At 55.7% G+C, this 24,193-nt stretch overlaps 1 protein-coding gene across 1 annotated transcript in view; it reads right to left on the bottom strand.

Moving 5' to 3' along the window:
• Nucleotides 1-24,193, bottom strand: part of LOC119966644 (NFX1-type zinc finger-containing protein 1-like) — a 76,754-nt gene that overhangs the window by 23,643 nt on the left and 28,918 nt on the right. Inside the window, exons 6-10 of the mRNA XM_038798687.1 lie at nucleotides 20,278-20,418; nucleotides 17,187-17,352; nucleotides 15,267-15,411; nucleotides 12,904-13,026; nucleotides 9,016-9,170 (exon numbers count right to left, since the gene is read on the bottom strand). Coding sequence (XP_038654615.1) covers nucleotides 9,016-9,170; nucleotides 12,904-13,026; nucleotides 15,267-15,411; nucleotides 17,187-17,352; nucleotides 20,278-20,418 — 730 coding nt within the window. The remainder of the gene's footprint in view (nucleotides 1-9,015; nucleotides 9,171-12,903; nucleotides 13,027-15,266; nucleotides 15,412-17,186; nucleotides 17,353-20,277; nucleotides 20,419-24,193) is intronic.

Consider the following 24,193-nt stretch of genomic DNA (forward strand, 5'->3'; position numbering starts at 1 on the left):
CCCTCCCAGCACAGGCACAGCATTCCAGATTCCCAGCACAGCCAGAGCGTTCCAGATTCCCAGCACAGCCAGAAAGTTCCAGATTCCCAGCACCCTCCCAGCACAGTCAGAGCGTTCCAGATTCCCACCACCCTCCCAGCACAGTCAGAGCGTTCCAGATTCCCAGCACCCTCCCAGCACAACCAGAACGTTCCAGATTCGCAGCACAGCCAGAAAGTTCCAGATTCCCAGCACCCTCCCAGCTCAGTCAGAGCGTTCCAGATTCCCAGCACCCTCCCAGCACAGCCAGAACGTTCCAGATTCGCAGCACAGCCAGAAAGTTCCAGATTCCCAGCACCCTCCCAGCACAGTCAGAGCGTTCCAGATTCCCAGCACCCTCTCAGCTCAGTCAGAGTGTTCCAGATTCCCAGCACCGCCAGAGTGTTCCAGATTCCCAGCACCCTCCCAGCACAGGCAAAGCGTTCCAGATTCCCAGCACAGCCAGAGTGTTCCAGATTCCCAGCACCCTCCCAGCACAGGCACAGCGTTCCAGATTCCCAGCCCCCTCCCAGCACAGCCAGAGTGTTCCAGATTCCCAGCACAGCCAGAAGGTTCCAGATTCCCAGCACCCTCCCAGCTCAGCCAGAGCGTTCCAGATTCCCAGCACCCTCCCGGTCCAGTCAGAGAATTCCAGATTACCAGCACCCTCCCAGCTCAGCCAGAGAGTTCCAGATTCCCACCACCCTCCCAGCCCAGTCAGAATGTTCCAGATTCCCAGAACCCTCCCAGCACAGGCAGAGCGTTCTGGAGCCCCACAACCCTCCCAGCACAGGCAGAGCGTTCTAGAGTTCCACAACCCTCCCAGCACAGGCAGAGCATTCTAGAGCCCCACCACACTCCCAGAACAGGCAGTGGGTTCCAGATTCCCACCACCCTCCCAGCACAAGCAGAGGGTTCTAGATTCCCATCACTCTCCCAGCACAGTCAGGGCGTTCTAGAGCCCCACCACCCTCCCAGAACAGGCAGTGGGTTCTAGATTCCAACCACCCTCCCAGCACAAGCAGAGGGTTCTAGATTCCTGCCACTCTCACAGCACAAGCAGAGCGTTCTAGAGCCCCACCACCGTCCCAGAACAGGCAGTGGGTTCTAGATTCCCACCACTCTCCCAGCACAGTCAGAGCGTTCCAGATTCCCACCACCCTCCCAGCACAGGCAGAGCGTTCTAGAGCCCCACCACCCTCCCAGAGCAGGCAGTGGGTTCCAGATTCCCGCCACCCTCCCAGCACAGGCAGAGCATTCTAGAGCCCCACCATCCTCCCAGAACAGGCAGTGGGTTCCAGATTCCCAGCACCCTCCCAGCACAGGCAGAGCGTTCTGGAGCCCCACAACCCTCCCAGCACAGGCAGAGCGTTCTAGAGCTCCACAACCCTCCCAGCACAGGAAGAGCATTCTAGAGCCCCACCACCCTCCCAAAACAGGCAGTGGGTTCCAGATTCCCACCACCCTCCCAGCACAAGCAGAGGGTTCTAGATTCCCATCACTCTCCCAGCATAGTCAGAGCGTTCTAGAGCCCCACCACCCTCCCAGAACAGGCAGTGGGTTCTAGATTCCAACCACCCTCCCAGCACAAGCAGAGGGTTCTAGATTCCTGCCACTCTCACAGCACAAGCAGAGCGTTCTAGAGCCCCACCACCGTCCCAGAACAGGCAGTGGGTTCCAGATTCCCACCACTCTCCCAGCACAAGCAGAGCGTTCTAGAGCCCCACCACCCTCCCAGAACAGGCAGTGGGTTCCAGATTCCCACCACCCTCCCAGCACAGGCAGTGTTCTAGATTCCCACCACCCTCCCAGCACAGGCAGTGTTCTAGATTCCCACCACACTCCCAGCACAGGCAGAGCGTTCCAGATTCCCACCACCCTTTGGTGAAAAAATCTTTCCTCAAATCCCCCCTAAATCCCCTGCCACTCATTTAAAGGGCAGCTCAGTAGCACAGTGGGTATCACTGTGGCTTCACAGCGCCAGTAACCCAGATTCCCTGTCTGTGCGGAATCTGCACGTTCTCCCTGTGTCTGTGTGGGTTTCCTCCGGGTGCTCCGGTTTCCTCCCACAAATCCCACAGTATAAATCTGAACTAGTTACAGTGCAGACTTTGTTTGCACTGAGTGCTGAATTTGGGTGCATTTGAGTGCTATAGTGAGAGTTTGGTGACTGAGGGAGTGCGGAATTTGGGTGTATTTGAGTGCTATAGTGAGAGTTTGGTGACTGAGGGAGTGCTGAATTTGGTGCATTTGAGTGCTATAGTGAGAGTTTGGTGACTGAGGGAGTGCGGAATTTGGGTGTATTTGAGTGCTATAGTGAGAGTTTGGTGACTGAGGGAGTGCTGAATTTGGGTGCATTTGAGTGCTGTAGTGAGAGTTTGGTGACTGAGGGAGTGCTGAATTTGGTGCAATTGAGTGCTACAGTGAGAATTTGGTGACTGAGGGAGTGATGAATTTGGGTGCATTTGAGTGCTACAGTGAGAATTTGGTGACTAAGGGAGTGCTGAATTTGGTGCATTTGAGTGCTGTAGTGAGAGTTTGGTGACTAAGGGAGTTAGGTGAAGAGGGAGTAAGGTGCTCCTTTCATTTCATTTCCTACATTTCCTCAAAGAGCGAGAAGGGAGCCAGGAGTTTACAGAGAGTACAGCTGACTGGGAGCAGAGTCGGAGGGCGGAGTTCCAGTTGGTACACAGGGCAGCTATAGAACATAGAACATTACAGCGCAGTACAGGCCCTTCGGCCCACGATGTTGCTCCGACCTGTGAAACCACTCTAAAGTCCCTCTACACTGTTCCCTTATCGTCCATCTGCCTATCCAATGACCATTTGAATGCGTTTAGTGTTGGCGAGTCCACTACTGTTGCAGGCAGGGCATTCCACGCCCTTATTACTCTCTGAGTAAAGAATCTACCTCTGACATCTGTCCTATATCTATCTCCCCTCAATTTAAAGCTATGTCCCCTCGTGCTGGACATCACCATCCGCGGGAGAAGGCTCTCGATGTCCACCCTATCTAATCCTCTGGTCATCTTGTATGCCTCAATTAAATTACCTCTTAACCTTCTTCTCTCTAACAAAAACAGCCTTAAGTCCCTCAGCCTTTCCTCATATGATCTTCCCTCCATACCAGGCAACATTCTTATAAATCTCCTCTGTACACTTTCCAATGCTTCCACATACTTCCTATAATGAGGCGACCAGAACTGTACGCAATACTCTAAATGCGGCCGCACCAGAGTTTTGTACAACTGCAACATGACCTCATGGCTCCGAAACTCAATTTCTCTACCAATAAAAGCTAACACACCGTACGCCTTCTTAACAACCCTCTCAACCTGGGTGGCAACGTTCAGGGATCTATGGACATGGACACCGAGGTCTCTCTGCTCGTACACAATACCAATAATCTTACCATTAGCCCAGTACTCTGCCTTCCTGTTATTCCTACCAAAATGAATCAACTCACACTTTTCTGCATTAAACTCCATTTGCCACCTGTCAGCCCAGCTCTGCAGCTTATCTATGTCCCTCTGTAACTTGTAACATCCTTCCACACTGTCTACAACTCCACTGACTTTAGTGTCATCTGCAAATTTACTCACCCATCCTTCTACGCCCTCCTCCAGGTCATTTATAAAAATGACAAACAGCAACGGCCCCAAAACAGATCCTTGTGGCACACCACTAGTAACTGGACACCAGTCAGAGCATTTCCCATCAACCACCATTCTTTGTCTTCTATCCTCCAGTCCTCTGGCACTATTCCTGTAGACAAAGATGACTTAAAGATCAAAGCCAAAGCCTCAGCAATCTCCTCCCTAGCTTCTCAGAGAATCCTAGGATAAATCCCATCGGGCCCAGGGGACTTATCTAGAGGGGATGGAGGCTAGGGCAGTTGCATGCTTCTCCTGTAGAATGTGGGTGGTGAGGGATACCACCGGTGTCCCCGCTGACTATACCTGCGGGAAGTGCACCCAACTCCAGCTCCTCAGAGACCGTGTTAGGGAACTGGAGCTGGAGCAGGATGAACTTCGGATCATCCGGGAGGGAAAGGGGGTAATAGAGAAGAGTTACAGGGAGGTAGCCACACCCAAGGTACAGGACAAGAGTAGCTGGGTTACAGTCAGGGGAAAAAAAATGAACGGGCAGACAGTGCAGGGATCCCTCGTGGCCGTTCCCCTTCAAAACAAGTATACCGTTTTGGATGCTGTTGGGGAGAATGACCTACCGGGGGAAGGCCCTAGCGGACAGGTCTCTGGCACTGAGTCTGGCTCTGGGGCTCAGAAGGGAAGGTGGGAGAATAGAAAAGCAATAGCGATCGGAGATTCAATGGTTAGGGGAATAGATAGGAGATTCTGTGGTCGCGAGCGGGACCTCCTGGAAGGTATGTTGCCTCCCGGGTGCCAGGGCCAGGGATGTGTCGGATCGTGTCTTCAGGATCCTTAAGGGGGAGGGTGAAGAGACAGAAGTCGTGGTGCACATTGGTACCAACGGCATAGGTAGGAAAAGGGGTGTGGATGTAATAAACGAATTTAGGGAGTTAGGCTGGAAGTTAAAGGCCAGGACAGACAGAGTTGTCATCTCTGGTTTGTTGCCAGTGCCACGTGATAGCGATGCTGGGAGTAGGGAGAGCGTGCTGTTGAACACGTGGCTGCAGGAATGGTGTAGGAGGGAGGGCTTCAGGTATTTGGATAATTGGAGCGCATTCTAGGGAAGGTGGGACCTGTACAAGCAGGACGGGTTGCATCCGAACCAGAGGGGCACCAATAACCTGGGGGGGGAGGTTTTCTAGTACTCTTCGGGAGGGTTTAAACTAATTTGGCAGGGGAATGGGAACCAGACTTGTAGTCCAGCAACTAAGGTAGCCGATAGTCAGGACGTCAAAGCGTGTAGTGAGGCAGTGGGGAAGGTAACACTGACAAAGGAGAGTACTTGCAGGCACGGAGATGGGTTGACGTGTGTATACTTCAATGCACCAAGCATCAGGAATAAGGTGGGTGAACGCAAGGCATGGATCGGTACTTGGGACTACGATGTGGTGGCCATCACGGAAACTTGGATAGAAGAGGGGCAGAAACGGTTGTTGGAGGTTCCTGGTTATAGATGTTTCAATGAGATTAGGGAGGGTGATAAAAGAGGTGGGGGGGTGGCATTGTTAATTAGAGATGGTATAACAGCTGCAGAAAGGCAGTTCGAGGGGGATCTGCCTACTGAGGTAATATGGGTTGAAGTCAGAAATAGGAAAAGAGCAGTCACCTTGTTGGGAGTTTTCTATAGGCCCCCCAATAGCAGCAGAGATGTGGAGGAACAGATTGGGAAACAGATTTTGGAAAGGTGCAGAAGTCACAGAGTAGTAGTCATGGGCAACTTCAACTTCCCAAACATCGAGTGGAAACTCTTTAGATCAAATAGTTTGGATGGGGTAATGTTTGTGCAGTGTGTCCAGGAAGCTTTTCTAACACAGTATGTAGATTGACCAACCAGAGGGGAGGCCATATTGGATTTGGTACTTGGTAATGAACCAGGGCAGGTGATAGATTTGTTAGTGGGGGAGCATTTTGGAGATAGTGACCACAATTCTGTGACTTTCACTTTAGTAATGGAGAGGGATAGGTGCGTGCAACAGGGCAAGGTTTACAATTGGGGGAAGGGTAAAAACGATGCTATCAGACAAGAACTGAAGTGCATTAGTTGGGAACATAGGCTGTCAGGGAAGGACACAATTGAAATGTGGAACCTGTTCAAGAAACAGATACTACGTGCCCTTGATATGTATGTCCCTGTCAGGCAGGGAAGAGATGGTCTAGTGAGGGAACCATGGTTGACAAGAGAGGTTGAATGTCTTGTTAAGAGGCAGAAGGATACTTATGTAAGGCTGAGGAAACCAGGTTCAGACAGGGTGCTGGAGGGATACAAGATAGCCAGGAAGGAACTGAAGAAAGGGATTAGGATAGCTAAGAGAGGGCATGAAAAATCTTTGGCGGGTAGGATCAAGGAAAACCCCAAGGGCTTTTACACATATGTGAGAGATATGAGAATGGCTAGAGCGAGGGTAGGTCCGATCAAGGACAGTATCGGGAGATTGTGTATTGAATCTGAAGAGATAGGAGAGGTCTTGAACGAGTACTTTTCTTCAGTATTTACGAATGAGAGGGGCCATATTGTTGGAGAGGACAGTGTGAAACAGACTGATAAGCTCGAGGAGATACTTGTTACGAAGGAAGATCTGTTGGGCATTTTGAAAAACTTGAGGATAGACAAGCCCCCCGGGCCTGACGGGATATATCCAAGGATTCTATGGGAAGCAAGAGATGAAATTGCAGAGCCATTGGCAATAATCTTTTCGTCCTCACTGTCAACAGGGGTGGTACCAGGGGATTGGAGAGTGGTAAATGTCGTGCCTGTTCAAAAAAGGGAATAGGGATAACCCTGGGAATTACAGGCCAATTAGTCTTACTTCGGTGGTAGGCAAAGTAATGGAAAGGGTACTGAGGGATAGGATTTCTGAGCATCTGGAAAGGCACTGCTTGATTAGGGATAGTCAGCACGGATTTGTGAGGGGTAGGTCTTGCCTTACAGGTCTTATTGAATTCTTTGAGGAGGTGACCAAGCACGTGGATGAAGGTAAAGCAGTGGATGTGGTGTACATGGATTTTAGTAAGGCATTTGATAAGGTTCCCCATGGTAGGCTTATGCAGAAAGTAAGGAGACATGGGATTATGGGAAATTTGGCCAGTTGGATAACGAACTGGCTAACCGATAGAAGTCAGAGAGTGGTGGTGGATGGCAAATATTCAGCCTGGAGCCCAGTTACCAGTGGCGTACCGCACGGATCAGTTCTGGGTCCTCTGCTGTTTGTGATTTTCATTAATGACTTGGATGAGGGAGTTGAAGGGTGGGTCAGTAAATTTGCAGACGATACGAAGATTGGTGGAGTTGTGGATAGTGAGGAGGGCTGTTGTCGGCTGCAAAGAGACATAGATAGGATGCAGAGCTGGGCTGAGAAGTGGCAGATGGAGTTTAACCCTGAAAAGTGTGAGGTTGTCCATTTTGGAAGGACAAATATGAATGCGGAATACAGGGTTAACGGTAGGGTTCTTGGCAATGTAGAGGAGCAGAGAGATCTTGGGGTCTATGTTCATAGATCTTTGAAAGTTGCCACTTAAGTGGATAGAGCTGTGAAGAAGGCCGATGGTGTGCTAGCGTTCATTAGCAGCGGGATTGAATTTGAAAAAAAATGAAAATCGCTTGTCGTCACGAGTAGACTTCAATTAAGTTACTGTGAAAAGCCCCTAGTCGCCACATTCCGGCGCCTGTTCAGGGAGGCTGTTGCAGGAATCGAACCGTGCTGCTGGCCTGCTGGGTTTGCTTTCAAAGCCAGTGATTTAGCCCAGAGTGCTAAACAGCCCCTGTTTAAGAGCCGTGAACCACAATTTAAGAGCCGTGAGGTGATGATGCAGCTGTACAAAACCTTGGTCAGGCCAGATTTGGAGTACTGTGTGCAGTTCTGGTCGCCTCATTTTAGGAATGATGTGGAAGCTTTGGAAAAGGTGCAAAGGAGATTTACCAGGGTGTTGCCTGGAATGGAGAGTAGGTCTTACGAGGAAAGGTTGAGGGTACTAGGCCTTTTCTCATTAGAACGGAGAAGGATGAGGGGGCGACTTGATAGAGGTTTATAAGATGATCAGGGGAATAGATAGAGTAGACAGTCAGAGACTTTTTCCCCGGGTGGAACAAACCATTACAAGGGGACATAAATTTAAGGTGAATGGTGGAAGATATAGGGGGGATGTCAGAGGTAGGTTCTTTACCCAGAGAGTAGTGGGGGCATGGAATGCACTGCCTGTGGAAGTAGTCGAGTCAGAAACATTAGGGACCTTCAAGCGGCTATTGGATAGGTACATGGATTATGGTAGAATAATGGAGTGCAGATTAATTTGTTCTTAAGGGCAGCACAGTAGCATTGTGGTTAGCACAATTGCTTCACAGCTCCAGGGTCCCAGGTTCGATTCCGGCTTGGATCACTGTCTGTGTGGAGTCTGCACATCCTCCCCGTGTGTGCGTGGGTTTCCTCCGGGTGCTCCGGTTTCCTCCCACAGTCCAAAGATGTGCAGGTTAGGTGGATTGGCTACGATAAATTGCCCTTAGTGTCCAAAATTGCCCTTAGTGTTGGGTGGGGTTACTGGGTTATGGGGATAGGTGGAGGTGTGGACTTGAGTAGGGTGCTCTTTCCAAGGGCCAGTGCAGACTCGATGGGCCGAATGGCCTCCTTCTGCACTGTAAATTCTATGATTAATCTGGGACAAAGGTTCGGCACAACATCGTGGGCCGAAGGGCCTGTTCTGTGTTGTATTTTTCTATGTTCTGTCCATATCCTCAATTTTGTCCACCTCAATCAGGTCACCCCTCAGCCTTCTCTGCTCCAGGAAATATAACCTAAGGTTATCCAGCCTCTCTTCAAAGCAAAATGCTCCACCCCAGACACCATCCTGGTGAATCTCCACTGTGCCCTCTCCAGTGCAATCACCTCCTTCCTATAGTGAGGTGACCAGAACTGAACACGGTCATCCAGCTGTGTCTGAATCAAAGTCCCGTGCAGCTTCAACGCTACCTCCCTGCTCTTATAATCTATGCCACGACTGATGAAGGCAAGTGTCCCTTATGCCTTCTTAACTACCCTATTCACCCTTCCGCCCGCCTTCAGGGATTTGTGGACAGGCACCCCTAGATCCCTCTGAGCTTCCTCGTGTCCTGCCATTCACTTAGTGCTCCCTTGTCGTGTTTCTCCTTCCAAAGTCTATCACCTCACACTTTTCAGGGTTAAACTCCATCTGCCACTGATCTGCCCATCTGGCCAAACCATCTACATCTTCCTGCAGCCCAAGACCACCTTCCTCACTATGAGCCACCTCGGCAAACTCCGTGCCATCCACAAACTAAACACCTCCCACGTTCTCATCTGAATCTTTGATGTTGCTGTCTGTAAGTCTATTCTACCTGTGGTTGTCATCCCAACAACATCGGCTCTTTCTAGGATCATCAGATTTTCCTCCAGAATTAAGTCTGACAGATCCTGGGCTGTTTTCTCGTACAAGCAAAAGCTTTCATTTATCGTGGAGTGGAGTTTCTCCTCGTAAGTCACTTTCCATTTCCTAAAAAACAAGGTGACAGTTGTCATTTAGTCCAGGTATCATCATATTTTCATCAAGAAGATCATCGCTCTCGTCATCGCGTAATCGCTTTTGCTGTTTGTGTTTTGCAAAGCAGGGGACGATATTTCATCAAACTCCCCGGACAGCACGGGTTTAGATACAGAGTAAATCTCCCTCTACACTGTCCCCATCAAACACTCCCAGGGCAGGTACAGCACGGGGTTAGATACAGAGTAAAGCTCCCTCTACACTGTCCCCATCAAACACTCCCAGGACAGGTACAGCACGGGGTTAGATACAGAGTAAAGCTCCCTCTACACTGTCCCCATCAAACACTCCCAGGACAGGTACAGCACGGGGTTAGATACAGAGTAAAGCTCCCTCTACACTGTCCCCATCAAACACTCCCAGGACAGGTACAGCATGGGGTTAGATACAGAGTAAAGCTCCCTCTACACTGTCCCCATCAAACACTCCCAGGACAGGTACAGCAAGGGGTTAGATACAGAGTAAAGCTCCCTCCTACACTGTCCCCATCAAACACTCCCAGGACAGGTACAGCACGGGGTTAGATACAGAGTAAAGCTCCCTCTACACTGTCCCCATCAAACACTCCCAGGACAGGTACAGCACGGGGTTAGATACAGAGTAAAGTTTCCTCTCGCTGTCCCCATCAAACACTCCCTGGACAGGTACAGCACGGGGTTAGAATCAGAGTAAAGCTCCCTCCACACTGTCCCCATCAAACACTCCCAGGACAGGTACAGCACGGGGTTAGATACAGAGTAAAGCTCCCTCTACACTGTCCCCATCAAACACTCCCAGGACAGGTACAGCACGGGGTTAGATACAGAGTAAAGCTCCCTCCATATTGTCCCCATCAAACACTCCCAGGACAGGTACAGCACGGGGTTAGATACAGAGTAAAGCTCCCTCTACACTGTCCCCATCAAACACTCCCAGGACAGGTACATCACGGGGTTACATACAGATTAAAGCTCCCTCCATATTGTCCCCATCAAACACACCCAGGACAGGTACAGCAAGGGGTTAGATACAGAGTAAAGCTCCCTCTACACTGTCCCCATCAAACACTCCCAGGACAGGTACAGCACGGGGTTAGATACAGATTAAAGCTCCCTCCATATTGTCCCCATCAAACACACCCAGGACAGGTACAGCACGGGGTTAGATACAGAGTAAAGCTCCCTCTACACTGTCCCCATCAAACACTCCCAGGACAGGTACAGCACGGGGTTAGATACAGAGTAAAGCTCCCTCTACACTGTCCCCATCAAACACTCCCAGGACAGGTACAGCACGGGGTTAGATACAGAGTAAAGCTCCCTCTACACTGTCCCCATCAAACACTACCCAGGACAGGTACAGCACGGGGTTAGATACAGAGTAAAGCTCCCTCTACACTGTCCCCATCAAACACTCCCAGGACAGGTACAGCACGGGGTTAGATACAGAGTAAAGCTCCTCTACACTTGTCCCCATCAAACACTCCCAGGACAGGTACAGCACGGGGTTAGATACAGAGTAAAGCTCCCTCTACACTGTCCCCATCAAACACTCCCAGGACAGGTACAGCACGGGGTTAGATACAGAGTAAATCCACACACCAAAGAGTTGAGCACTTCCAGGCCACACTCCCAGTCCTGACAGAGTGCTGCCCTGTCAGCAATGCCATTGTTCACAAGAGACGTTTTTACGGGATTTGGGCTTCGCTGGCTGGGTCAGCATTTGTTGCCCATCCCTGGACAGGGTTTGGAAAGTCAGGAGGTGAGTTACTCACCACAGAACTCCTAGCCTTTGACCTGCTCTGGTAGCCACAGTGCTTCTATGGCTAGTCCAGTTCAGTTTCTGTTCAATGGTAACCCCCAGGGAGTGAGGGCTTCAGTTGAGTGTCATGGGGCGGCGGTTCGATCTTCTTGTAGGAGATGGTCATTGCCTGGCAGTTGTGTGGCGTGAATGCAAGTTGCCACCCGCCAGCCCCAAGCCTGGATATTGTCCAGGTCTTGCTGCATTTGGACACGGACTGCTTCATTATCTGAGGAGTCACGAATGATGCTGAACATTGTGCAGTCATCCGCACACATCCCCACTTATGATGGAAGGAGGTCATTGCTGAAGCAGCTGAAGATGGTTGGGGCCTTGGACACAACCCTGAGGATCTCCTGCAGTGATGTCCTAGAGCTGAGATGATTGACCTCCAACCACCACAACCATCTTCCTTTGTGCCGGGAATGACTCCAGCCAGCGGAGAGTTTCCCCCCTGATTCCCATTGACTCCAGTTTAGCTAGGGCTCCTTGATGTCACACTCGGTCAAATGCTGCCTTGAAGGGGGCAGCACGGTGGCGCAGTGGTTAGCACTGCTGCCTCACGGCACCGAGGACTCGGATTCAATCCCAGCTCTGGGTCACTGACCGTGTGCGGTTTGCACATTCTCCCCGTGTCTGCCTGGGTCCCTCACAACCCAAAGACGTGCAGGGTAGGTGGATTGGCCACGCTAAATTGCCCCTTAATTGGAAGAAAAGAATTGGGAACTCTAAATTTTTTTTTTAAAATGCTGCCTTGTTGTCAAGTGCAGTCACTCTCACCTCTGGCATTCAGGTCTTTTGTCCATGTTTGAACCAAGGCTATAATGAGGTCAGGTGCTGAGTGACCCTGGCGGAACCCAAACTGAGCGTCCGTGAGAAGATTATTGCTGAGTAAGTGCCACTTGATAGCGCTGTTGTTGACCCCTTCCATTACTTTACTAATGAGTTTCTGAGGAGGCCGTGGCATAGTGGTATTGTCGCTGGACTAGTCAGCCAGAGACCCAGGATAATGATCTGGTTCCCAGGACCCAGGTTCAAATCCCACCACGGCAGGTGATGGAATTTAAACTCAACAAAATATCTGGAAATAAAAAGTCTGAGAGAAAAGTTCAGAGAAACAATTTTTTTTTTTTTTTTTTTAAAACAGTGGATTTCCCGAAGAGTAATATTTTAGGACATTTTTGTTCACTACTTAAATATCAAAGCTGGGAAATCATTGTTTTATTGGTCAAGAACTGTCCAACGGGGAAATGAAATGGCTTGGGGGAGGCAATTTTCGGCGTCAGTGTCTAATCGGATCGGTTGATGGATGATAAATGCCTCGTAGCTTAAGCTAACGAGGTAAAAAGGTGTTGGGTACTGATTAGTTAATGAAATTAAGATATGATTATGAAGAGTCAGCCAGCACTGGGGGAACGTGTGTTGACCAGAGGAGTAAAGGTTTACAGTAAATAGTCTTCACCAAAACATTCTAGTCTGTGGCGTCTTCACAGTCTGTCTTGGGAATTAAACCTTCTACTGCGCAATGGACAGCCAACGGCCTGTGCTGGGCACAGGCGGCCAACGGTCATGTGACAAAGCCTCCAGACACAAGGCCCGCCAAAGATGGCCGCCCAGTGGGCCTGCCTCGAGAGATGCAGATGTTCCCACGGGCACTATTTGACAAAGAGGTGGAGATTCTGCCTGGTCTCCTGTCCAAAGCTTAGCCCTCAACCAACAACACCGACAGTGATCTGCTCATTATGCGACGCTCCAATTGGCTGTCGCAATCTCCAACATTACAATAGTGCCCCGGAAAGAGCTTCACGGCTCAAGGTTGAGAAAGGAAATACAGAAAATGGAGATTTAGCTTTCCTTTTGCCTTTTATCATCGGTTTGTTTCCCGGTAAGCGCAGGCGCGGGTTACCTGTACAAACGCCACCGATCGCCAAGGTTTAGCTCCCAAACGTCTTGAATTTTCTGGACCTCCTCCTTCTTCATGATGCTTTGATTTGCCAAATATTTCTGAATTCCCAGTGCGTCCTTATCGCTATGGCAACAATTAAAGAAAGCGGGGAGCTGTTTTAGCATTTCCTCATTCCTCATTGGCCCGCACATTCCCCACGGGGCCCTCCCCCAATCTCCAGCGCACACAGGCGCTGACATCACAAACTTTACCTCTGCCCACTGTCGGTCCGTGAACGACACACATCTCCAAAGCTAATAGACAGACTTTAACGAAACTTGGCACAGGGGATGGGATGTGGCCCAAGGAAGATGCTGTTCTGAAAATGCTTTTTCTCTCAAGTCAACTCTTAACGCTGGGCGATGAGGCACATCAGTCATTTCTTTAACAAGAATGTTCTGTACGGTTTGATTTAGAATGTTGCTGATCATAGAATGTTGTGGATTGTCTGAGCAGAGTTTTCAGAGCAGATTGCTGGGTGTGGATGGGCCTCGGTGAGGCGGAAACTCTCAATTAATTGATTTTTTTCTACTAAAAAAAACTACTATTTAAAAAGGCAAGGCAATTCTGAGTCACTGTCCGTGTGGAGTTTGCACATTCGCCCCGTGTCTGCGTAGGTCTCACCCCCACAACCCAAAGATGTGCAGGGTAGATGGGTTGGCCACGCTAAAGTGCCCCTTAATTGTAATTTTTGTTTTTTAAAAAGAAAGAAAAAAAGGCAGGCATAATAATTATAGCTTGTCATGAGTAGGCTTCAATGAAGTCATTGTGAAAAGCCCCTAGTCGCCACATTCCGGCGCCTGTTCGGGGAGGCTGGTACGGGAACTGAACCCACGCTGCTGGCATTGTTCTGCATTACAAGCCAGCTGTTCAGCCATTCTCTCTTTTTTTAAAAAATTTAGATTACCCAATTATTTTTTCCAATTAAGGGGCAATTTAGCATAGCCAATCCACCTACTCTGCACATTTGTTTGGGTTGTGGGGGCGAAACCCACACAGACACGGGGAGAATGTGCAAACTCCACACGGACAGTGACCCAGAGCCGGGATTCGAACCTGGGACCTCAGCGCCGTGAGGCAGCTGTGCTAACCACTGTGCCACCGTGCTGCCCGTTCAGCCATTCTCAAATGTTTTATAGCAGAGCACTTAGAAAGCAGTGGCAGCATCGGACATCAGCATGGATTTATCAAGAGGAAATCATGCTTGATAAATCGACTGGAATTCTTGGAGGATGTAACAAGCAGAGGTGACGAGGGGGAACCAGTAGATGTGGTGTATTTGGACTTTCAGAAGGCTTGTGACAAAGTCCCACCTACGAAACTAGCATACAATATTAAAGCCCATGGGATTGTGGGTAGTGTATTGGGAACGATAGACAACTGGTTGGCAGACAGGAAACAAAGAGTAGGAATTAATGGGTCTCTTTGAAATTGGCGGGCAGTGACTAGTGGGGATGCTGCAGGGATCGGTGCTGGGGCCCCAGCTATTCACAATGTATATTAATGATTTAGATGGGGAAACAAAATGGCCCTTCAGATATCTCCAAATTTGCAGATGACACAAAGTTGGGTGGGAGGGTTGAGCTGTGAGGAGGATGCAGTGATTTCGACAAGTTGAGTGAGCGGCAGATGCAGCATAGTTTGGAGAAATGCGAGGTTACCCATTTTGGCAGCAACAACGAGAAGGCAGACTATTATCTGAGTGGCCATAGATTAGGAGAGGGGAATGTGCAACGAGACCTGGGTGTCCTCGTACACCAGTCACTGAAGGTAAGCCTGCAGATGCAGCAGGCGGTAAAGAAGGCTAATGGTATGCTGGCCTTCATTGGGAGAGGTTTCGAGTATAGAAACAGGGATGTGTTGCTGCAATGAGAGGGGAATCTCATAGAAACCTGTAAAATTCTAACAGGACTGGCCAGGGTAGATGCAGGAAGGATGTTCCCGATAGTGGGTGTGTCCAGAACCAGGGGGCACAGTCTGAGGATACAGGGTAGACCATTTGGGATAGAGCTGAGGAGAAATTCCTTCACACAGGAGGTAGTTGAGTCCAAAGCATTGTATGTTTTCAAGATGCAGTTAGTTATAGCAGGTAAGTGGAAAGGGTTCAAAGGATGTGGGGTGGAAGGGGGGGGGGGGGGGGGGGGGGGGGGGAGAGATCAGGCTATTGAGTTGGATGACCAGCCATGATCATAATAAATGGCGGAGTGGGCTCGGCGGGCTGAATGGCCTACTCCTGCTCCTATTTTCTATATTCGAGTCTGCCAGTTCAGTCCATCCTATTTAACACAGTGGTGTTGTATAACAGAAGCTCAAGTTGCCAATACCTCATGTTGGTGTTGGTGATGCATGCAAATTTTTCTGCTGCCCACTGCTCAGCACTGCACAGAGGGTCACAGGGGTCACTGCCATGCAGATCAAACTCAATCTCCTCCTCATCATCCTCACAGGCTCTGTATCTGCAGCTAAACTCTAAACAGCCAGGCCGAGTAAAGACAAAAGTGAAACACAATAAGATATTAGATCAAATCCTCGGGACCCAGTGCTTATAGAATCCCTTCGGCACAGGAGGAGGCCATTCTGCCCGTCTAGTCTGGACAAACCCTCTGAAAGAGCACGCCACCCTACCCCACTTACCCAGCCTATCCCAATAGCCCCCTTAAACTAACCTACACATTCCTGGTCACCAAGGGGCAATTTAGAGTGGCCAGACCACCTAACTTGCAGATCTTTGACCTGTGGGAGGAAACCTACGCAGGCTTTTGACCCAGTGACAGTGAAGGAACGGCCGATATATTTCCAAGTCAGGGTGGTGAGTGACTGGTGGGGAAACTCCAGGTGGTGGGGTTCCCAACTATCTGCTGCTCTTGTCCTTCTAGATGGTAGTGATTGTGGGTTTGGAAGGTGCTGTCAAAGGAACCTTGGTGAGTTACTGCAGTGCATCTTGTAGATGGTGCACACGGCTGCCACTGTGAGTCGGTGGTGGAGGGTTTGAATGTTTGTGGAAGGGGAGCAATCAAGCGGGGCTGCTTTGTCCTGGATGGTTTTGAGTGTTGTTGGAGCTGCCCTCATCCAGGCAAGTGGGGAGCGTTCCATTACACTCCTGACTTGTGCCTTGTAGATGGTGGACAGGCTTTAGGGGTCAGGAGGCGAGTTACTTGCTGTAGGATTCCTAGCCTTTGACCTGCCCTGGTAGCCACAGTATTAATGTGGCTAGTCCAGTTCAGTTTCTGATCAATGGTTATCCCCAGGATGTTGATTGTGGGGGATTCAGTGATGGTAATGCCATTGAATGTCAAGGGGAGATGGTTAGATCCTCTCTTGCAGGAGATGGTCATTGCCTGGCACTTGTGTGGCGTGAATGTAACTTGCCACTTGTCAGCCCCAAGCCTGGGTATTGTCCAGGTCTTGCTGCATTTGGACATGGGCTGCTTCATTACCCGAGGAGTCGCGAATGGGGCTGAACATTGTGCAGCCATCCGCAAACATCCCCACTTATGCTGGAAGGAAGGTCATTGCTGAAGCAGCTGAAGATGGTTGGGGCCTAGGACACAACCCTGAGGAACTCCTGCAGTGATGTCCTGGAGCTGAGATGATTGACCACCACAACCATCTTCCTTTGTGCCGGGAATTACTCCAGCCAGCGGAGAGTTTTCCCCCTGATTCCCACTGACTCCAGTTTAGCTCGGGCTCCTTGATGTCACACTCGGTCAAATGCTGCCTTGATGTCGAGGGCAGTCACTCTCACCTCACCTCTGGCATTTGGCTCTTTTCTCCATGTTTGAACCAAGGCTGCAATGAGGTCAGGAGCTGAGTGGAGGTGTGGGGCTTAAGTAGGATTCTGTTTCCAAGGGCCGGTGCAGACTCGATGGGATGAATGGCCTCCTTCTGCACTGTAGGGATTCGATGAAGATTTTGAGGAAAGATTCCTGGTCAGCCATGTTGTGGAAAGAACATTTGGAGCCTCTACCATCACTGCCCATAGCCCCAGGCCACGACATGCATGTAACAGTGTATATCGCCATAGTAACAATGCCAGTGTGACCCACCCAACAGGTGAATTAATCCCAATGTTAAATTGGGCCCGTGGGAATTTAACACACACTGACTCACACACGCATGTTATTGAGATTCTGTTTACTTTGAAGCAATATCCCGAAGGAACTGCATTTCTAATATATCCCACAGTTTGTTGTTTTAGTTTCTTTGGCGAGTACGCATGCGCGCTATTGGAATTGCAAACTTGCCAGTTGAAGGGGATTTGTCTGATTGACAATTAGCAAAGTATCTGCTGGATTCAGTCTCGGGCATCCACTGGGCCGTCCACGTTTCACTTCTATCCTGTGGCCAGAGACGAACGGGAACTTTCAGCCACTTCAGTATGACCATCTCCTTCATATTGTCAAGTGGGACCTGGGAGGAATACTTCAAAATAATAAGGTGGCAAAAACATCATTCACCCTTAAAATGGAGGGGAATCTCCCCCCACTAGAAGCAACTACCCCCCCCCCTGCCATATCCAGACCCACACCCCCCCCCCCCCCCCCGCCAGACCCAGGCACCCCCTCCCTCGCCAGACCCAGACCCACTCCCCCCCCCCGCCAGACCCAGACATCCCCACTCCCCCCGCCAGACCCGGATCCACTCCCCCTCGCCAGACCCAGACCCACTCCCCCTCCCCGCCAGACCCAGACACCCCCCTCCCTCGCCAGACCCAGACCCACTTCCCCCCCGCCAGACCCAGACACCCCCTCCCCTGCCATATCCAGACCCACTCCCCCTCCCCGCCAGACCCAGACACCCCCTCCCTCGCCAGACCCAGACCCACTCCCCCCGCCAGACCCAGACATCCCCACTCCCCCTCGCCAGACCCAGACCCACTCCCCCCGCCAGACCCAGACCCACTCCCCCAGCCAGACCCAGACATCCCCCCTCCCTCGCCAGACCCAGACCCACTCCCCCCCGCCAGACCCAGACATCCCCACTCCCCCCTCCAGACCCAGAACCACTCCCCACCCCCACCAGACCCAGACACCCCCTCCCCCGCCATACCCAGACCCACTCCCCTCCCCCGCCAGACCCAGACATCCCCCCTCCCTCGCCAGACCCAGACCCACTTCCCCCCCGCCAGACCCAGACACCCCTTCCCTCGCCAGACCCAGACCCACTCCCCCCGCCAGACCCAGACCCACTCCCCCCGCCAGACCCAGGCATCCCCCCTCCCTCGCCAGACCCAGACCCACTTCCCCCCCGCCAGACCCAGACACCCCCTCCCTCGCCAGACCCAGACCCACTCCCCCCGCCAGACCCAGACCCACTCCCCCCCCGCCAGACCCAGACATCCCCACTCCCCCCCGCCAGACCCAGGCATCCCCCCTCCCTCGCCAGACCCAGACCCACTCCCCCTCCCCGCTAGACCCAGACACCCCCTCCCTCGCCAGACCCAGACCCACTCCCCCCCGCCAGACCCAGACATCCCCACTCCCCCGCCAGACCCAGACCCACTCCCCCCCACTCCCCCGCCAGACCCAGACCCACTCCCCCCGCCAGACCCAGACATCCCCACTCCCCCCGCCAGACCCAGACATCCCCACTCCCCCCGCCAGACCCAGACATCCCCACTCCCCCGCCAGACCCAGACCCACTCCCCCCCACCCCCCGCCCCCCGCCAGACCCAGACATCCCCACTCCCCCCCGCCAGACCCACTCCCCACCACCCCCCGCCAGACCCAGACACCCCTCCCTCGCCAGACCCAGACCCACTCCCCCCCGCCAGACCCAGACATCCCCACTCCCCCCGCCAGACCCAGACACCCCACTCCCCCCGCCAGACCCAGACACCCCACTCCCCCCGCCAGACCCAGACACCCCACTCCCCCCGCCAGACCCAGACACCCACTTCCCCCCCCGACACAGACATCACCTCCTGCACCAGACAGAGACATCCCCTCCCCTGCCAGTCCCAGATGCCTCCTCCCCTGCCAGTCCCAGATGCCCCCTCCCCTGCCAGTCCCAGATGCCCCCTCCCCTGCCAGTCCCAGACGCCCCTTCCCCCCCCAGACCCAGACACCCCCTCCCCCTGCCAATCCCAGACACCCCCTCCCCCTGCCAGTCCCAGACGCCCCCTCCCCCGCCAGTCCCAGACACCCTCTCCCCGCCCAGTCCCAGACACCCTTTCCCCCTGCCAGTCCCAGACACCCCCTCCCCCTGCCAGACCCAGACACCCTCTCCCCCCCCCAGACCCAGACACCCTCTCCCCCCACCAGTCCCAGACACCCCCTCCCCCTCCAGACCCAGACACCCTCTCTCCCTGCCAGTCCCAGACACCCCCTCCCCCTGCCAGTCCCAGACACCCCCTCCCCCTGCCAGTCCCAGACGCCCTCTCCTCCTGCCAGTCCCAGACACCCCCTCCCCCTGCCAGACCCAGACACCCTCTCCCACCCCCCAGACCCAGACACCCTCTCCCACCCCCCAGACCCAGACACCCACTTCCCCCTGCCAGTCCCAGACACCCCCTCCCCGTCCCAGACACCCCCTCCCCCTGCCAGTCCCAGACACCCCTTCCCCCTGCCAGTCCCAGACACCCTCTCCCCCTGCCAGTCCCAGACACCCCCTCCCCCTGCCAGTCCCAGACACCCTCTCCCCCTCCAGACCCAGACACCCCCTCCCCCTGCCAGACCCAGACACCCTCTCCCCCCGCCAGTCCCAGACACCCTCTCCCCCTCCAGACCCAGACACCCCCCTCCCCCTGCCAGTCCCAGACACCCTCTCCCCCTGCCAGTCCCAGACACCCTCTCCCCCTGCCAGTCCCAGACACCCTCTCCCCCTGCCAGTCCCAGACACCCTCTCCCCCCGCCAGTCCCAGACACCCTCTCCCCCTGCCAGTCCCAGACACCCTCTCCCCCCGCCAGACCCCGACACCCCCTCCCCCTGCCAGTCCCCGACACCCTCTCCCCCTGCCAGTCCCAGACACCCTCTCCCCCTGCCAGTCCCAGACACCCCCTTCCCCCTGCCAGTCCCAGACACCCTCTCCCCCTGCCAGTCCCAGACACCCTCTCCCCCCGCCAGACCCAGACACCCCCTCCCCCTGCCATTCCTAGGCACCCCTTCCCCCCACCCCAGACACCCCCCCCCCACCCCCGCCCCCCACCCCAGACACCCCCCCCCCCCCCCCCATCCCCCCCCACCCCCCCCCCCCCCCACCCTTGCTAATCCTGGACACCCCCACTTTCCCTCACAGGAACATCCCATACCTATTTCTCTGCAACCTGCTCCACACATAGAAGAAGAAAAGGCTTTAAGCAGGAGCAGGGTCATTAGTGAGTGTTGTACATTTACCGAGGTCAGTCCCAACTCTGTCATGTCCATTTTCATTTCAGGTTCCAACTCCTTCTCGTGTAGAATTCCCACTGGGAGCAGTTCCAGCACTTTGGAGCAGTAAATAATATCTTCCTTAATAGATTCAATTTTCTCTTTAAGCTGAAACAGGTCACAATTGTGAAATTCACACTGGGTCACAGACACACAACACAGGAGTTATGAAGACCAGAATGTACAGTGACACCTTTAACAAGGGATTATTGATTTATTTTTTTTATTATAAATTTAGCGTGGCCAATCCACCTGCCCTGCACATCTTTGGGTTGTGGGGGTGAGCGCTGACCCTCCCACAGGGCGACTCTCCCCCAGCGCTGACCATCCGACAGGGCGACTCTCCCCCAGCGCTGACCCTCCGACAGGGCGACTCTCCCCCAGCGCTGACCATCCGACAGGGCGACTCTCCCCCAGCGCTGACCCTCCGACAGGGCGACTCTCCCCCAGCGCTGACCATCCGACAGGGCGACTCTCCCCCAGCGCTGACCCTCCGACAGGGCGACTCTCCCCCAGCGCTGACCCTCCGACAGGGCGACTCTCCCCCAGCGCTGACCCTCCCGGAGGGCGACTCTCCCCCAGCGCTGACCCTCCGACAGGGCGACTCTCCCCCAGCGCTGACCCTCCGACAGGGCGACTCTCCCCCAGCGCTGACCCTCCGACAGGGCGACTCTCCCCCAGCGCTGACCCTCCGACAGGGCGACTCTCCCCCAGCGCTGACCCTCCGACAGGGCGACTCTCCCCCAGCGCTGACCCTCCGACAGGGCGACTCTCCCCCAGCGCTGACCCTCCCGGAGGGCAACTCTCCCCCAGCGCTGACCCTCCGACAGGGCGACTCTCCCCCAGCGCTGACCCTCCGACAGGGCGACTCTCCCCCAGCGCTGACCCTCCGACAGGGCGACTCTCCCCCAGCGCTGACCCTCCCGGAGGGCGACTCTCCCCCAGCGCTGACCCTCCGACAGGGCGACTCCCCCCCCAGCGCTGACCCTCCCGGATGGCGACTCTCCCCCAGCACTGACCCTCCGACAGGGCGACTCTCCCCCAGCGCTGACCCTCCGACAGGGTAACTCTCCCCCAGCGCTGACCCTCCGACAGGGCGACTCTCCCCCAGCGCTGACCCTCCCGGAGGGCGACTCTCCCCCAGCGCTGACCCTCCGACAGGGCGACTCTCCCCCAGCGCTGACCCTCCGACAGGGCGACTCTCCCCCAGCGCTGACCCTCCGACAGGGCGACTCTCCCCCAGCGCTGACCCTCCGACAGGGCGACTCTCCCCCAGCGCTGACCCTCCCGGAGGGCGACTCTCCCCCAGCGCTGACCCTCCGACAGGGCGACTCTCCCCCAGCGCTGACCCTCCGACAGGGCGACTCTCCCCCAGCGCTGACCCCTCCCGGAGGGCGACTCTCCCCCAGCGCTGACCCTCCCGGAGGGCGACTCTCCCCCAGCGCTGACCCTCCGACAGGGCGACTCTCCCCCAGCGCTGACCTTCCGACAGGGCGACTCTCCCTCAGCGCTGACCCTCCGACAGGGCGACTCTCCCCCAGCGCTGACCCTCCGGCAGGGCGACTCCCCCCCAGCGCTGACCCTCCGACAGGGCGACTCTCCCCCAGCGCTGACCCTCCGACAGGGCGACTCTCCCCCAGCGCTGACCCTCCGACAGGGCGACTCTCCCCAGCGCTGACCCTCCGACAGGGCGACTCTCCCCCAGCGCTGATCCTCCGACAGGGCGACTCCCCCCCCAGCGCTGATCCTCCGACAGGGCGACTCCCCCCCAGCGCTGACCCTCCGACAGGGAGACTCTCCCCCAGCGCTGACCCTCCGACAGGGCGACTCTCCCCCAGCGCTGACCCTCCGACAGGGCGACTCTCCCCCAGCGCTGACCCTCCCGGAGGGCGACTCTCCCCCAGTGCTGACCCTCCCGGAGGGCGACTCTCCCCCAGCGCTGACCCTCCGACAGGGCGACTCTCCCCCAGCGCTGACCCTCCGACAGGGCGACTCTCCCCCAGCGCTGACCCTCCGACAGGGCGGACTCTCCCCCAGCGCTGACCCTCCGACAGGGCGACTCTCCCCCAGCGCTGACCCTCCGACAAGGCGACTCTCCCCCAGCGCTGACCCTCCCGGAGGGCGACTCTCCCCCAGCGCTGACCCTCCGACAGGGAGACTCTCCCCCAGCGCTGACCCTCCGACAGGGCGACTCTCCCCCAGCGCTGACCCTCCGACAGGGCGACTCTCCCCCAGCGCTGACCCTCCGACAGGGCGACTCTCCCCCAGCGCTGACCCTCCGACAGGGCGACTCTCCCCCAGCGCTGACCCTCCCGGAGGGCGACTCTCCCCCAGCGCTGACCCTCCCGGAGGGCGACTCTCCCCCAGCGCTGACCCTCCCGGAGGGCGACTCTCCCCCAGCGCTGACCCTCCGACAGGGCGACTCTCCCCCAGCGCTGACCTTCCGACAGGGCGACTCTCCCCCAGCGCTGACCCTCCGACAGGGCGACTCCCCCCCCAGCGCTGATCCTCCGACAGGGCGACTCTCCCTCAGCGCTGACCCTCCGACAGGGCGACTCTCCCCCAGCGCTGACCCTCCCACAGGGCGACTCTCCCTCAGCGCTGACCCTCCGACAGGGCGACTCTCCCCCAGCGCTGACCCTCCGGCAGGGCGACTCCCCCCCAGCGCTGACCCTCCGACAGGGCGACTCTCCCCCAGCGCTGACCCTCCGACAGGGCGACTCTCCCCCAGCGCTGACCCTCCGACAGGGCGACTCTCCCCCAGCGCTGACCCTCCGACAGGGCGACTCTCCCCCAGCGCTGACCCTCCGACAGGGCGACTCTCCCCCAGCGCTGACCCTCCGACAGGGCGACTCTACCCCAGCGCTGACCCTCCGACAGGGCGACTCTCCCCCAGCGCTGACCCTCCGACAGGGCGACTCTCCCCCAGCGCTGACCCTCCGACAGGGCGACTCTCCCCCAGCGCTGATCCTCCGACAGGGCGACTCCCCCCCCAGCGCTGATCCTCCGACAGGGCGACTCCCCCCCAGCGCTGACCCTCCGACAGGGCGACTCTCCCCCAGCGCTGACCCTCCGACAGGGCGACTCTCCCCCAGCGCTGACCTTCCGACAGGGCGACTCTCCCCCAGCGCTGACCCTCTGACAGGGCGACTCTCCCCCAGCGCTGACCCTCCGACAGGGCGACTCTCCCCCAGCGCTGACCCTCCGACAGGGCGACTCTCCCCAGCGCTGACCCTCCGACAGGGCGACTCTCCCCCAGCGCTGACCCTCCGACAGGGCGACTCTCCCCCAGCGCTGACCCTCCGACAGGGCGACTCTCCCCCAGCGCTGACCCTCCGACAGGGCGACTCTCCCCCAGCGCTGACCCTCCGACAGGGCGACTCTCCCCCAGCGCTGACCCTCCGACAGGGCGACTCCCCCCCAGCGCTGACCCTCCGACAGGGCGACTCTCCCCCAGCGCTGACCCTCCCGGAGGGCGACTCTCCCCCAGCGCTGACCCTCCGACAGGGAGACTCTCCCCCAGCGCTGACCCTCCGACAGGGCGACTCTCCCCCAGCGCTGACCCTCCGACAGGGCGACTCTCCCCCAGCGCTGACCCTCCGACAGGGCGACTCTCCCCCAGCGCTGACCCTCCCGGAGGGCGACTCTCCCCCAGCGCTGACCCTCCGACAGGGCGGACTCTCCCCCAGCGCTGACCCTCCGACAGGGCGACTCCCCCCCAGCGCTGACCCTCCGACAGGGCGACTCCCCCCCAGCGCTGACCCTCCGACATGGCGACTCTCCCCCAGCGCTGACCCTCCCGGAGGGCGACTCTCCCCCAGCGCTGACCCTCCCGGAGGGCGACTCTCCCCCAGCGCTGACCCTCCGACAGGGCGACTCTCCC

Source organism: Scyliorhinus canicula, chromosome 5 (assembly GCF_902713615.1).
Source record: "Scyliorhinus canicula chromosome 5, sScyCan1.1, whole genome shotgun sequence".
NCBI lineage: Eukaryota > Metazoa > Chordata > Chondrichthyes > Carcharhiniformes > Scyliorhinidae > Scyliorhinus > Scyliorhinus canicula.